This window comes from Perna viridis, chromosome 7 (assembly GCF_037379345.1).
Source record: "Perna viridis isolate PV_CMFRI_1.1 ecotype Kerala chromosome 7, ASM3737934v1, whole genome shotgun sequence".
Lineage (NCBI taxonomy): Eukaryota > Metazoa > Mollusca > Bivalvia > Mytilida > Mytilidae > Perna > Perna viridis.
The window spans coordinates 35474118-35491222 of NC_142451.1; the positions used below are offsets into that span (position 1 = coordinate 35474118).

The window sequence follows — 17105 nt, forward strand, 5'->3', positions numbered from 1 at the left end:
GCATAATCCCAGTACCTAGGACATAGTTGTAGTTACAATTACAAAACCCTTTATTAGTCCCAGAATACAAGCATTTCTAATGTCAAAAGGTTTAGAAAGTGTCCTTGCACCTGACATCCAAGGTACTCTGTCATAGTATTTCAAATAAATTACATCAAAAAGTTGAAGTTGTTCAGATTTATTTCAGCGTTGCTTTTGTTTGATTATGTAGAGTTTTGTTACAACACATTTTATACTATCCTAATTCCATACCATTTTGTTGGTGTTGGTCAGCTAAATCTACACGTACTTTTCTTCCCATCATCATCTATATAGAACAATTGAAGAAACTCAAAATTAGATATAATTATTCAAAATGGAAAAGAGAACAAAAATAGTAACTACTTTCAGTGATCACCAAAACAAATGTCAACACACCTTTAAATAGGCCCTGAAAGGCCCCTACAACAAAAGTAATAAAATCCACGGTAACAGAAGGATGAATTCTTCATAAATCAAATTAATAAGTAATATAAAAACACAAAGACATAAAGATACATTAATGCCCAACATCTCCTAACGAGTTCAAAAAATATGTATAACTTACCATGAAATAAAGCAGCATTAGGTAAAAGAGGAACTGATTCAAGGCTCTTAAAAATGGTAAAAATGCCCGTCATTGACCAACAAATTTTGCAAATGACTGATGATGATTTTCAAATGTCAGACACAAAAAATTACCCTAGTAAATTACTTTCTGTGTGGTTTATATTGGTGTCTAAACATTCTATCTACATGTACCTGTTTCCGAATTGTTTATTGGAAATTAATTGACATGTGTGGGTCAATAGCTGATGTGCAGCCACCTGTGACTGTGGTTTACCTGTATCAGACTCGTTGATTGCATAATTATATTGACGATACACATGCCTTCATCATGCCCTATTGCATAAACAAAAGAATTGAATAATGGACAAAGTCTGTGATGAAATAACACAAATTCCAATATGTATCTTAAATGACAATAACAAAAATCAGTTTTTTATACATGTATGTTTATTCTCAATGTGAACATGTAACAGCCATCCAATTTCATCTGCTGAAGTCTGATTAAATGACCGAGATTGGCTGCCAAAATTTCCAGACCCTTGAACTGAATGTGTCAGCGAGATACAAATTTCAGTGTGAAACCAAATCCCAAGATAAGGCGTACAAAGATTCATTCAAAATATTATGGTAGACCACATCTAATATTTCTAGAAGAAAAAATTTCATTGTTTTTCTCCAAGATGACCTTGAATGAACATACTTCAGAAATTTAATGTAAAAAACATAGGTCACAAAATTTTATTTCCGGATAATTAAGCCTCAATATAAAAAAAGGCAATTTTTTACAAAATTTTATATATTTCTGTAAGGAATTTTCAATATTTCAAAACACTTCTAAAAAACTGGTAGATAAAATTTATTTAACTTTATATAGAGAACACTTACACTCTTCCATATTTCAAAATCAAAATAAGGGGTCACCAAACTCTTTTTCTTGCAATAGTAAAAAAACCTAAATTCCCTATATACATGTATTTCAATACAACATTTTCCCGCCAATTATCTCTCCTTGAAAGATGCTTTTTAAGAATGAAGTTTTTTGTATTACCATTCCAACTTTTATGTAAAAAAATCATTTGAAATAATTTCAATATACAATTTTTACATCATTTCAAACATTATTAGTTAATAGAAAATATGTTTGTCTGTATGTATGATTTTGCAAGACGACAAAAATGTATGTTATGGTAATAGTTATGATCTAGCTTAAGTGGCTGCATCAGATAGTTGCAAAGAAAACTGTAACCAAAAATTAAAAATTTATTGATGGCCAAACACAAAGAGATAGCACAATAATTTTGTACTCCCCCACACACAAAGCAGGGGTATAAAAAGAAAATTACCGTATTTTGGTGCGTATTATGCACACATTTTTACATAGAAATTATTTCCAAATATGGGGGTACGTATTATACATCAATACATAAGAAATGGCCATGAAATTAAAGATTTTGGTACATGAAAAGACATTGCATAATGCAAACAAACAAACCAGAAGTGAAATGTTACCGAAAGAAATTTTATTTAATCATCAAATACATCTTTAAGTATTAAATTTTTAGTGATATTTTCTTCAAATCATGTTCAAAAGACTTAATAACATGTTTCAAACAAAGTTTGTACAATATTTCCTTCTTATAAAGCATGGTTAGAAATTAATATGACACAGCTAAAAAACCAAAAAAGTAACTAATTCCTTTTTTTGTCAAACCCTCCTTATCAAATGTTTTACAGCTGAAAATGATTATTATGATACTTATTTTGATTGTTTCTTACAATTTTCTGTCTTAAAAATATTTTAAGCTTATGAATTTTAGCTTTTAAATGAATAATTGTGAAATTTGAGTTACGACCAAAACTGGAAATGTCCGATTTTTCTGACTTTCGATTTTGTTTTATATGCCATTTCATACATCCTGTGTCAATTTTATTATGCCTCGAAATAAAAATTATCCAATTTATGTAGCTACTGATGTTTACATGAAGTTTTAATCTGCACAAACATTTTTCATAGTAAATTACGCATCAAGGTAAATAAAATAACCGATCAAGTGCAAAATATTGATTTTTTTTGTCTTACTGCAACCTTAAAGTCTAAAAAACTCTTTTTCACACATTTAGACCTTCAAAATTGCACTGCACACAATACATAAATGCGCACTATACACACCAAAATACGGTATTTGTTATTAAAGTAAACCTGATGATAAAAACAAGAATGGAAGATACAGTTGTCCATCTCTCATGTAGCCATCAATACTGCAATCCAAAAGTGGCCACATAAGAGAGGTGGTCTCTCTTGAGAGGTTAGGCCAATTTTAGCATTTCATTGCATTTGCTTCTGTTACATGTACATTGTTATGTACTTGTACACAACAAGAGTTTTATTTCATATTTGTTATATATATGTAATGTATTTTTTTAAATGCAAAGTGGCAATTAACTTTTGAATAAAGTTTTGTTTATTTAAATACATATACCATATTTTTCGGACTAAAAGTCGATTTTTCTTCCAGCAAGTTGTCACTTCAGACATTTGTTTTATAGACCTTTGAACTTTCAACCCATTGTTTTCCAAAACTGAGCTTACTTAGTAAAATTACTTGATAACATCAATATGTAATTTAGGGGTAAACTGCAACGACAAAAGCTGTCAATCAAAATTGATTGATAAAGATAATTGATCCGAGCTACTATTAATTTTTTTAATGAATATGACTAGGTTTTATAAAACTATGCTAATCAGAATACACAGCTTTAAACCCATCAGAATATATAAACAAATTATATAAGATTCTTGACAGGATAAAACAAATAAACAAATCGAGCATTCCCGAGTTATTGGTTCTTATGCAAATTTATGCCCTCTTACAGTATGTCATAACAAATGCGCATGTGGCGCTAAATAAAATCAATTAAAGTTGTGACCTAAATGGCTAATTGCAAAAAGATTAAAAAGGTAACAACTCTGTTTGTAATTTGAAATAGATGTTATGTTTTTATTATTAATTACCAGTTGTAATTATGACAGATTCATCAGACCAATTTCAAATTTGGGTGTCCACGCTTGAAATGTATACAATTTTCATACATCTGTTCGAAGGGCTTCAGGGTAATTGACACTAAATTTAATACATTTATTGAAAATGTACGGGGGGAAGAGTACTCAAGGGAACTAAGGTTCTAGAAAACCACATAACTTGATCTCCACGCATTCCTGCAGTGAATATACTGGTGAAAAACATGGCCAGATACGAGAGCTAGATCTTTGTTTTTCATTCAAAGCTGTGGCCACTGGTCATGTCAGAGGGGTGGCTGTTCATACGAGGTCATTTTGCGCTATAAGACGTTAATGCAATTCAAATCAGGTCGCATCCCGTGCAGGTCCGGGTGTTAAAAGAATAGGCCTGCAGCAGCGCTAAGCTTGTCGTAAAAGGCGACTAAATAGTGCTCAGAACCCTAGCCGGGGGTTAGGGCGCTCTGCCCACAGAGCAACTGGGATGTGTGCCCCAGGTGGTGGAATGGGGTACCCCTGGCGGGTTACAAGCTGGGGTTGTCAGGCTATAATACGGAAAACCTGACCGCAAATCATAGTGGTGCACTGTGTTGGGAAAGATGCCACGTTCCTGGCACGTTAAAGAACCCTACCGTGGTATTCTCCCAGAGTAGGAACCATAGGGCTCCGCCACAGGAGGCTAAATTGCCCGACCCTACCCACCTCTCCCTATTTCCAGTGGCAATCAAAATTTGTCGACCTCATTGTCCTTGTGTCCCATCCCTTTTTCATTTCATCATCATTTCATGTTCATTTTATCATCCATTTCATGTTCATCATCTGAATATAGCTGAAATATTGCTGTTCGGACGTTAAACCCCAACAAACAAACAAACAAATCAGGTCACATAAGACAGGTGGCTGTAGGTCAGGTGGGCCATTTCAGAAAGGGACTACTGTACTAATATGACATTTTTAGTTCAGTGAAACAAATTGTCATTGGCTTCAACTTTCCCAATCACTGTAGCACCTCATTATTGTTTTTAGTACTTAGTAGTACATGTACAACCTTGATTTTAGTTCAGTGTTAATATCACAGACCTTATAACTAGTATTTAAACTGCTGCATAGAATCAACAGCCCACAACTGCATTACATAACCACCAAAACTCTAGGGGCATAACTACCCTATTAAACTGTCTTTTTATAAAACCTTAATTAATATATTACTTCTTCATTCATGTTAAGGGCATCTAGTAAGTTTTGTCTGTCAGTGAACTCGACATAACCAAATCCTCTCAGTCTGCCTCTGTCTTCTGGTAGTCTTACATTTACCACCTGCCAAAATCAAAGGTACATTTAGATTAATCTCTTTCCTAAGGCTAGCTAGTATAATATAGGTTATTACATGTATATAGCAATGAACATTTACTGTTTATAGCTATAGAGAACCCACAGAAAACAACTATATAATATGTCCTTGTACTTGCACAGGAGCTGTAATAATTTTAAGATAAAAACTGATATGTTCTGAAATTGGTTCCAATAATATTGCATTGTTGTCAAGTTTATACTAGAAAACTTTGAGCAAAGCTCACATTATGATATCCCCTATCCCCTTTTAGAAACCATATATGAACACCAGAAGTAATTTAAATAGAAAAAAGAAATAGGATGGAATCATTTGGTCATTTCATCAAATTCCATTCAGCGGGTTAAAGAGGAGTTGCGGATTAGGAGATTGTCCCCCATAGGCAGACCAATGATTAAATCCCATATTTTGCATCAGGAAACCCAAAAGTCCTGCAGATGAAATAAAATGCTTTGCTGGACACACAAAAGAGTATGACCATAATAAAATTTGCCCTTTATTCATTAATGGTTTCAGTAACAACCCCATTAAAGAGCTTTGTGGAGTGCAGCATGATACAACCACAGCATGTCAAACTCTTGTTCATTGGGGCAAGTGTTGACGATACTAGTTTTAGACATACTTTAGAATATGGACTTATAGTTCATTATGATGCAAGAAATGGTTTGGACACAATTTAGCACAAAATTTTAAATTTAATTAATTTTTTTTTTAAATCAGACCACAAATAAACAAGAGGCTCCCAGGAGCCTGAATCCCTCACCTGGTTAAATTTTGTCTTTCAATGGCAATTAATATAACAAGAAATTGTCTGACAGTTTTGTCTCAAGAATACTTTTGTAGGCCTTATAATAAGGATCATTTCAGCAATTGAAAGAATTTGGTCAAACCAAACAGTTTTGTAGATATAATGTGATATAAAAAACTACTGTCTGACCCCTTATGTTCTATTTTTAGTAAGGTGTAGCCATGTTTTTGATGGATCAAAAATCTAAACATAAATTTTGTGCAAGATACCCCAAGGAACATTCATACCAATTTATGTTCTAATTAATCAAGTAGTGTCAGAGGAGAAGATTTTTGAAAGAAAAAATGTTAAAAATAGCAAAGAAACTGTCGAAAAAGGACAATAACTCCAACATGGCTTAAAGGATTACAATGAAAATTTGACCACAGATAGATCTCATCATGGTGTACTCTTTTACCCATTAGAATGTAGTAAAACCAAACGGTTTTGGAGATATATGCTAAAAACTACTGTCTAACCCCTATTTTCAATTTTTAGTAACAACAGCCATGTTTTTCGATGGATTAAAAATGCCCACTTCAGTTCTATGCAGGATACCCAAAGGAACATTTGTACCATGTTTGGTTTCAATTGGACAAGTAGTGTCAGAAGAGAATATCTTTGGAAGAAATAACAATAAAAGAGCAAAAAATATTGAAACTCCAACACTGCATAATGAATTAAAACAAAAATTTGACTACTGATAGATCTCCCCATGTAAAAATTTAGACAAACCTAATGGTTTTGGAGATATATGCGAAAAATTACTGTCTGACCACTATGTCCTATTTTTAGTAATGGCGGCCATGTTTTTTAATGGAACAAAAATCCCCACATCAGTTCTATGCAGGATACCACAAGGAATAATCAAACTAGTTTTGGTTCCAATTGGTCAAGAAGTGTCAGGAGAAGAGTTTTGAAAAATTGTTAAAGACGCCGCTGCTGCCACCAAGTGATGGCAATAGCTCACTGGGCCTTTTGCCAGGTGAGCTAAAAAATGATTTTGCCCTTCACCATGTCCCTAGAAACTATGAGTTTAGACGCAAACAACAACAGCTACAGGGTGATACCATTATACAACGTTGGGAATAGATAAAAGTTTTCTGATCAATTATCGTTGTATAAACATTGACCGATGATCATTGTTTGGAAGTTTGATTAGAATTACACTTCAATACCATAATGCATCCATTATCAATTTAGGATATTATTATATCATATGTAAATGAGTGAAATCTTCATCAATAAAGCTACATGTTGACTTGAGGCGTGTCCACTCCCAGCCGACAGACAACAAATAGAATTGTCCAATGTTACAGTTAAAAATAGAACAAATTGTCTGTCAACAGAAAGATAAATAGTCCGGTCAAACAAGAAAGAAAAGATGACTTCCAAAAGGATAAAGACAATTACTATATTTTTAAAACATGATGAACCCATCTTGCTATCTTGAAATTAATCATTTAGGTGAAGCTCCCAAATGACTAATAACTCCAGTGTGGGAAATCATTTTTTTCCCCCCCCAACTTGCCATTCTGGCTAGTGGAATAATGATCTTGCTAGCCAAATAGAAATTCAACTAGCCAATTTTTTTGGTTTTTTTTTGTAGTATCATGTTTTCTCTTGGAATTGACAATCTTCTGCCTTTCTTTTTCATTCTTCAACTATCTTTTCATTTGTTTTTAAATTTATTAAAAACTTTTCCATTTTCGAATATTCCCTGCCACAGAAGTTTTTCATGTACTTTACAGTAACAAAATAAGTACTCCATTTCTGAACTCATATTTTAAAAATAAAATCATATTTCAACAGATTCATCATTATGAAACAAGAAAATGTGTATCATTTGCTTCTTGTTCATTTTTATTTTGACAATAAACGACTAATTTGTAAGGTAAGAAATCATAAATTACCAACTTAACAATCAAATGATGGTTGCCAAATTGAAGAGTGTAAGCTAATGAGAACATGCCAAAATACACATCTACTTGTATTTGGTAGATGGTGGTTTCCCACACTGTAACTCTATGTAACATTCCTGATGATTTGTGCACCACTAATTATACAACATACAAAAAATTGTTTCCAGTCCTATAAAAATCAGTCCCAGCCTTCCTTTCAAGATATGACACTTTGTAATACAATTTTATAAAGATCCATTCATTTCTAGTCAATTTCTTTGTCTAGATATACCATATTTTTTTGTGTAATCCACACTTTTTCAACTTTTTCTCAGTTCGAGGAGTGGCGTGAGTGGTATACCCCAAAACAATGAGTTTCTAGATTTTGTTATGGAGCCACTTCAGGAAGAAGTTGTCAATAAATTATAACATCAAGCCATTTTGTATTCTTGAAAACAGTTTTAAATGAAATAAACAAATAAAATTTTACGCTATTGAACAACTGCTGTTTTCTCCTTCAATGCCATTTTCTTGACATGACTAAATTCAAAATACACTGTCATAATTTGCTTCACCTGTGTGTTGGAGGGTCAAATACACAATAACAGGCAGTTCTTCTTTCACCATTCTATGTTTTCAAGAGTAATACTCACACTAAGTTTTTTAAAAAAGGTCACAATATTCTCCTCTGTTGTTTCATAGGCTAAGTTGCCAATAAAGGCTGTAAATGGGGGCTCATTAGGTACTTTATTCATGTCGACATCAGGACCCCTAGCTGCTTTTGGTGCTGTAGGAAGCTTGGACCTGTCAATTCTAGACTTTAAAAAATCTATGTCAACCTCTGAAAGATACCATATTTAGAAATGATAAATACTATTTTTCAATGAGTAACATTAAAATATTAGCCTAAATATGTTAAAAAAACTGCCAATACAAAAAACAAAAGTGCGCCAATACAGGATTTACCCCTCCAATACGTAAAATTGGCCTAGACCAGTATGACGATTTGGACTAGTTAGTTAATAATGGAATAACTACATAACATTTTCCATATTGGCTTAGTTCGTGGTCCGAGGCTAAGCCTCAGTCCAATATTGCTAGCTGAGGACCAATAACTAAGCCAATACGGAAAACCAAACGCAATAATACTGTATTATTGACTTATGTTTGAATGTTAACCTAAATATGATCAAATCTGCCAATACAATACAAATTACGAAAGTGTGACAATACGGGATTTATCCATCCAATACATCATACTGACCTAGTTAAAATCCATATTGGACTAGTTAGTCAATTCAGGTATAATAACGTACAGTTTACCATACTGCCCGAGTTATTGGTCCTCAGCTAGCAATATTGGACTTCAGCTACTCCTCAGTCCAATATAGCTAGCCTTGGACCAGTAACTAAGCCAATATGGATACCTTAAGCAATAATACTATAAAAATGCATACAATTTCAATTAACATAACAAGCACTAGTAAGTTTTGTTTTAATATTGTCATGCACTTCATACACTTCAGTCAGTACATCAAGGTAAATCAGCTTCTTAATGTTGAAAACATCATGTGATTGTACAACATTAAACTTTGTCTTTGCATTTATAAAAGGCCACATGCTTTTTGACCTGGGTTGAATTACCATTGACCATAGTCACTTTTGATTGGTTCAGTGTAGGATATTAGTATCTGATTGACACCTTCCTAAAAATTAATTTGTGCCAGGTGGGGTAACTGATATAGAATCTTGACAGCAATGTCATAATTATTATTGGCTTCAGACACCTGTGCAGTCATGCAGTAATCAACAGACCATAGCATATTTACTGGTTTCAAGAGCTAATTACTTTGTAAGATCCTGTAAATGACTATGGGCGCACATGTTTCTAGTTGTAATTGATTTTCAATCCTCATATTTAACTTAATAGCATAGTGCTGATAGCAAGATAGCACAGTACTGAGGTCAATAGCGCAGCGCTCAAACTCGATAGTGCCTTAAGGGCCTGGGGAGAACACAGTAGAGCAACGTACCAAATATCAAATGTACATGTACATCAGCAAGCATGGTGAAAAAGGTGCAGAAAACTGATTTACTGGACTGACTAACTGATGGACACACCTGTAATCCCCTTCGGTTAAAGTCATCAGCAGAGGACTAATAACACATCTTACCCTCCATTTCATTGTTTTCCATTTCAGTAGCCCAGTCAATTTTGGCAGCAGGTGCAGGACTTGATGAACCATCAGCCAAGAAGTCTGTGAGGGCCATCTTGGTTCCTTTAATCTTTTGCTTCTTCTTACCTAAAATAAATTGAGCAATTCATGATAAAGAGTATTAAAATGAAAAAGTGTTCATATTTTTTTTTTCAAATATAGTTATTAAAAGATCATTAAGCAAAAATAATAATAATTATCTACATGTGTATGATAGTTATGATGGTAAATTAATAGAACAATATGTGCAGTTCCTTTTTGCTGCACTGATTAGTTTTATACACATCATAACCACAATTAAAGGAGATGACCATGTTATTGTGCAAGTCATAAATATCGAAACTAATTTGTTAAATATTCATGAAAATTAAATTGAAACAAATAAATTTCCTTTTCTTCGTTGATATCAAGATTTATAATTAGGAAATTTGAATTTCCCGCGCCTATGGGCGCCACTATGACCGGTTGAACTGTGACGTCACAAAGTCGGTTTGTAAAGTGAAAGTAAATAGGTAATTGATTACAATGTCCGAAGAAATCGCAAATTTGGGACTTTTCCCCTATAATTTCAACCCAAAATAAATTGAAGAAGAGATTGAGGCACAACATGTATAAGCAAATGTCAGACATCATTGACGAACAACGGGATTTGCAGCCAGATGACTAGAATTTGTCTACGGAAAATATTATGGCTACTTCCAAGGAATGTTCGTGTTGCTGGTAAAAAAAACTTTTAGAACATTTCTCTTTTATCATTCGTGCCATCGTAAGCTCGACAAGTCATTGTGTTTTGGTAATTAGATAAACATGATCGTAGAAATATTTACGGAATATTCTCTGTTTACATATTATTTGCAGTACTTGTATCAGTACCAAACCAACTTAGTGACGTCACGAGCCAATCGGAAGCTATCAGTAAAAATCAATAAAATCTGGCTATGATCTTCCTTCAGATAGGAGAGTTCTGCAAGATGGCTATCCTCTTACATTTCAAGGATTTCAAAGAGCCCAACTTAATGCAAATGCGGTCTTTCCCTTTAAGCAAAAAATATTTAGATATTATTTTGGTTATTTTATGTTCTTTGTTGTGTTGGTCTGTTTTCTATGTCAGGCCTTTGTTCCTGGATTACATTCTTTTGATACCCACTAGAAACTTCGATTACTCTCTCAATCAATGGCTGTTGGTATATGACTGACACATATTATTACTTTTATGAGTTTCACTGGCTCGGAATGATAGTGTTGTCTCCATGTAAAATATTCTAAGAACCTCATAGGTCAATCACAAGTAGTTTAATTATTGAATTAATGATTTTAGTGGAGTCTAATTTGGAGTCTAATTTGAAATTATTTAATGGAAAAATAATGAGGCTATTTAAACTACATGTACTTTTAAGTACCCGACTAGCATTTATCATCTTAATTTTCTGACATTTTCACTTAAAATCATTACCTAAAAAAATTTACTCTAAAGAAAATTTTACAAATAGCCTGGTGCATTGATAAAGGTTCTGCAAAAAAAATATTGGGGAAAACACTTTATACAGGGTTGAAATGACCAGGTACATGTACAGTGTACCTGTATGAAACAATCCAGGGTCATCAGGTCACTGTGAAAACATGACTCAATGACCACAATATTATAACATTATTAATTTTAAAACTAAATGCAGTTCATTCTTGTTTAAGTATTTGAAAAATGTGTAATGCTCACATGATACACCCCACTACCCAAATAAATTCTCAACATTGCATATGGATTAGTTATCATAATGTTTTGGCATGTTTCCCTCACCCTGTGCCACCATTTAGCGATAAATAAACAATGTTTTCTTTTTTCCACAGAAAAAATAGCCTGAAAATATGAAAATGCTTTCTTCGAGTTAAGGTTAAACAAATATAGTGTGATGATTTTCTTTCATTATTTTCTATTATAGTCTGTCATGCTAAAGAGATCAGAATATAACTTCCAGTTACAGTTGTTGCAAGACTGCACTTCGGTCGCATCCGTCCACAATCAACAATTTGTGGTATTTTCATATCTTCTTCACTAAAAAGTGAGTATTGGCTTCAATAATTACTTAATTCAGATTCTATTTTTTGTTTCCAACATGCCATTAGAGTATGCCTTTAAAAATTCTGGCCTTAGCCAGAAATTAGGAAGTACGAAAGCTAACTTATACAAGTCTCACTAATTAGCAACAAGAAGTGTCAAAAAGTGACAAGAGGGGAAATTATTGAAAGAAGATTATTAAATACATCTATGTTTTCAATTATGTCCTCTTCCCAGGAGCTGCTCTGGCTTCCAAAATTCTAGCGGCAGAAAAATCCCCAGCTGCCATTTTTTGTCGCCAGTTTTCAGAAATTAGAACCAAAGGGTGCCAAAACAAATAATTATACTTTTTTTTAAGTATAAGTCCACAGATGAATTATCTTTGTCAATTCATCAAAATAACCTCTCCATTCATGATGTGTAAACATGTCAAGATTCACTTTTGATGCATGTATAAAGCAGGTTTTTTGCTCTAGTCTGTCACTTTCATATGTATAAAATAAAAAAGTACTACTCCAGAAACAGATATTTTACTTCTATCAAAGACTTTGTATTACTATTCTCATATAGTCAATGATTTTAAAACATGTTCACCTTTGTCCTTTATGGGCTAATTTAGCTAATACAGTAGATTCCGCTTAATTGCATAGCCTATTTGCCAGTAAAAATTCTGCAAATAACCGGACTATTCTTATAACCGAAATTACGATTTTACCAGAAGTGTGAGTTCAGGTAAGACAATGATACTGTGGATCAACCAGGGATATCACTGTTCAACATTTCTGATCTGGCATTTAATTGTTATAGACCTTCACATTGTATTGTTCTTTTATCAATAAATAATAATATATATTGTGTTTGCCTTGTTTATTGACCTTCTTTACGTCGTGTGTATTTATAAGTAAAACCACGTGTTTCTCATCTATAGATAGTCAAGTAATTTCCTGACCTTTCTATGAAAGAAAATCCCATATTTCATATTTCAGCAGGGATTCAGTGTAATATTCGTCAATGTTTGCAGTTTGTGGGCTCTTGAAATGGTCTGTGTGTTTTTATTCTTGAATCACCATTGTACACTGATAGTTGTGTATTACACGTGTCATTGACCTCGATATATATTCCTATGAAGTGTAGACAGTATGGGGCACCTTAGGGTAGTTGAATTTCATTGGAAAATATAATAATAAAGAAATATATAACATATTTATTCACGAAATCCTACATTTAAAATAATTTCTTACATAAAAAAATATAACATAAAAACAAGGTTTATAAGTTATTTCATATGAAAAACAATGAATGAGCACTAAGATAGTCCTGTTATTAATTGTCCATTACTTTACGCACTAGCATTTAAAATCACAAATCATACAAAAAGAAAATATAAAAAGCACAGTTTATGAAAACACCTCACATTAAATATGCACTACAATACATGTTTATTGTCACTTAAATAATGTCACTAAGGAATCCAATTCACGAACTCTGTGATTTTGCACTGGCGTCTAGACTGGGCAAACATCTTCAGTATCTCTGTCTCAAGCTTGTAGAAAGTTGTGAAGTCGGAACAGGTATGTTCTTCCATGGCACGACGCAATGCAGCAAGGTAGTTGTTTGCCTCTGACAGTGTGACTGGTAAAGTGAGGTCTTCGGAATCGTTGTCGCTATCGGAATCATCGGCAGGGTCGGCATTTCTTCCTGGTTCATCTTGGAGTATTGCTGCGGCTATATCTGCTTCTGTGAGTTCCCCAAAGCACTCGGTGTCATTGTCGTGGTCTACATAGTTGTTAAATTCTTCTTCGGTCATTGTTGGTGGTCTTTCAACATCAGCTACGGCATTGATGAGGACTTGGTCTGTTGCACTTAAGTCTTTCTTAAAACCTGCCTTGGCGAAGCAGTTGATCACAGTTGTTGTCTTGACCATTTTCCATGCCAGGGTGACCATATGAACTGCGTCAAGTAGGGTAATGCTTTTGGCGATCTGTGATGCTTTTGCAGTCGTCGAGTCTATATGGGTAACCACTTTTTGCACCAACTGACTACGATAGTGGCCTTTCAGGTTCCGGATGATCCCTTGGTCACAGGGCTGGATGATGGCTGTAGTATTTGGTGGCAAGAAGTCTAGTTGGACGAAATCTAACCGGTCTGCTGCATCCTGGGGGTGGGCACTACAGTTGTCAACCAGGAGAAGTACCTTTCTATTTTGACGACGCATATCTTTGTTAAATTCTCTTAACCAATCTTTAAATATTTCTGCTGTCATCCAGGCATTCTTATTGTTTTTGTACATGACTGGTAGACTCTTTTTGCCTCTAAAGCACCTTGGATCTTTACTTTTACCGATGATGAGTAGTTTGCGTTTGTCTGTGCCAGTCATATTACATGCTACCATTGAGTGACTCTCTCTTGTAACTTTTTACTGCCAGACACACTGTCATCTTTGTGGGTTAGGGTCCCATCAGGTAATGCTCGATAGTAGAGGCCAGTTTCATCAGCATTGAACACATCGTTTGGGTGGTAGTTGTGCAGTAGGTTTGGTAGAACATTTTCTAACCAGTTGTCAGCTGCTTTCTCATCTGAGTCTTTCTTCTCCCCATGTAGTTTTTTGTGAACTATCATGTTGCAAGATTTCCACCTGGAAAGCCAGCCACTGGTTGGGTTGAAGTCTGTTTCCCCCAGTTCTGTAGCAAGATCTTTAGCTTTTTGCTCTAAGATGGGACCGCTAATAGGAATGTCTCTGGACCTGGCAATGGTAAACCATGTTGTTAGAGCTGCTTCCACGTCTGCAGATTTGCCACTACGCTGACGTTTTCTCTCTGGGTTTGTGTTGGAGAAATACTGGTCTCGGGAGCATCCCAGTTTCTTCGAAATTTCTGTCTGTGACAGTTTCTGGTCAAGAAGTTTTATAACTTCATACTTGTCAACAAGTGTGAGATCGTTACGCTTTCGCTTAGACATTGTACTGATTGAATGATGACTTTTAATTTTCGGTTGATATTTATGCCTAGTAACCCAAGCTCACTAAAAACTGTTCAGCTCATTAAAGAAAATTAAATTTACATTGATAATCATTTGTAGTCGGAAGAATTTAAAAAGGGACAAAAAATACCCCAAGCCGCATCATAAGGTGATGTTTGGCATGTCATCAGAAGTCATTGTTCACGTAGGTGCTTGTTTATTTTAATGTAATTAGATATCATTTAAATTGCCTTTTATGTCCATTATGTTTTTAATCCATTATTAACACCTCCTGATTGATGATAATATAGTTTTTACAACAATAAATATGATTGACATATTTATGACCCGAAGGCTTAAAACCTGTCTTTACCTGGATGAGGCAAAATTCTCTATGCAAAAAACCGAAATGCACCTGCAAGGCCTATGCAAATAAGCGATTTTTTCCCTAATAGAATAATAGGAAATGGTTTTGTGCAGGAGAAAATGATGCTAATAACCGAAATATGCAATAAAGCGATATGCAATTAAGTGGAGTCGACTGTACAATATAACTTATTTTTTTTATTTTTAACAAACTTGATTCTTTTTCTCAAGTGATAAAATTTCTATCAAACTACAATTTGTACCATGGACCATTAACTGTGTCCCTGTTTAGTTATCTTGATATCTCAATAGCATTTCTTTAATTAGATTTTGGGAATCCCCATTCTATTTGTTTACCAATTTTCCCGCCAAAAAAGTCACATGGCAAAAGTGTAAACGAATGTCATCCATTTTCTTTCACCAATTCTTTCATTTCGAAGTATTTAGACACTTCCTGATGGGATAATCATTGTTAATTGGATTTAATTTATTATGTTGTTAGGTAAGTCTGTTTCTGAATGTATTACATGGTTAAACAGGGCTGTGAAACGTGTGTGTAGCCACATGCACATGGCCTTAATTGTGTTTACCTTTGACCAGATGATGAGAGTTTTGATTGGCTCAATAATATATTTACATTTGATTGACACCTCCCATGAATATATTGTCAGTCACGGTCGCCTGGTCTAATTACCTTTAATTGCATTCAGTCATAAATTGGTCATAGTCAATTAACTTTGACCAGGTGTCAACAGAAAATTAGAGAGAATATCCGTTGCTGATAAACTAGCTGTCAATTTTAATATACAAAACCTAGGCGCCAAGAAAATCACCAACTGGCTATTTTTGTCGCCACATAAAATAAAAAATCGCAAATTGCGACATTAGCGAAGCCCTGCACGACCCCTGTTTCCAGGTTACACTTGCCTCGTGTTAAGTAAAACAAGGCTTGCTCTTAAATGTAAAGAAATTTTTCTAGAATTTCATCATACTGACACTTGAGAAACTTTCGTCCAGGCAAAAAGCTACATCAGGGTACACTTAAGCTTTAGAAATATGAAAAATGCAGGCTAGACAAAACATTTAAAACATCTATGTTGTTTTTCAAAAAGCTACTTCTGGTTGGAAGGATCATGATAAAACCATGCTATGTAGGCCAAACCAGGATCAGTTCATCCAAAAGCTTTACCAATACTTGTAATGCCCTTTGCTGTCTATCGCTTATAACTGATGACAAATTCCAAAACAAACTCAACAAAATGATAAATGGCATGAAGTCCAATTCATTGAATAGGGAACCAGATACTTTTGCTTTGGACTTAGCTCTCACTTAAAGCCATTGCTTTCCTCATATTAAAAGTGTACATATACTGAAAAACATAAGCTTCTAGAAAACACTGCAACAACAATCCCCTTTAAGCTTTAGTTTTGGCCTATAGTATAGCCCAGTGTAGGCCCATAATCTGTTCCAAGACGGCAAGAGATACTAAGAACAAGAATCATACTGCCTTTTGCAAGGGGTGTAATTTTGAAAAACAAATTCAAACCCCGAGTGTGCACTTATTGTTATAATGATGTTTTATATTTTCCTCAAAATATTTTTTTTCAGATGCAAAATGTCAACAAACAGGACACGTTCACGGTCTCCGCATGGCCCATCCATGTCGAGTAAAATATAATCAATCATCATTCTAAATGTATGGTATATTTGCGTTGAAATAATAGCTGTCGATCTAACTCATTTCTACATAAATTCTTAACATTGCATATGGATTAGTTATCATAATGTTTGGGCACATGTTTCTCTCACCCTGTGCCGCCATTTTGCGATAAATAAATAATGTTTTCTTTTTTTCGCAGAAAAAAATA

The 17105-nt window shown here is 34.2% G+C and overlaps 1 protein-coding gene across 5 annotated transcripts in view; it reads right to left on the reverse strand.

Annotated features, from left to right (window-relative positions):
- The window catches only part of LOC148612460 (eukaryotic translation initiation factor 4B-like), a 46800-nt gene that overhangs the window by 26997 nt on the left and 2698 nt on the right, over nucleotides 1-17105 (reverse strand). For 3 of the 5 annotated variants that reach the window (XM_088593901.1, XM_088593899.1, XM_088593903.1), the window contains 4 exons: nucleotides 9818-9946; nucleotides 8297-8484; nucleotides 4814-4921; nucleotides 253-307 (listed from right to left, as the gene is read on the reverse strand). In XM_088593901.1, coding sequence (XP_088450027.1) covers nucleotides 253-307; nucleotides 4814-4921; nucleotides 8297-8484; nucleotides 9818-9946 — 480 coding nt within the window. Of the gene's footprint in view, nucleotides 1-252; nucleotides 308-4813; nucleotides 4922-8296; nucleotides 8485-9817; nucleotides 9947-17046; nucleotides 17094-17105 lie in introns of those variants that run through there. The other 2 variants (XM_088593902.1, XM_088593900.1) reach the window with 1 other exon arrangement.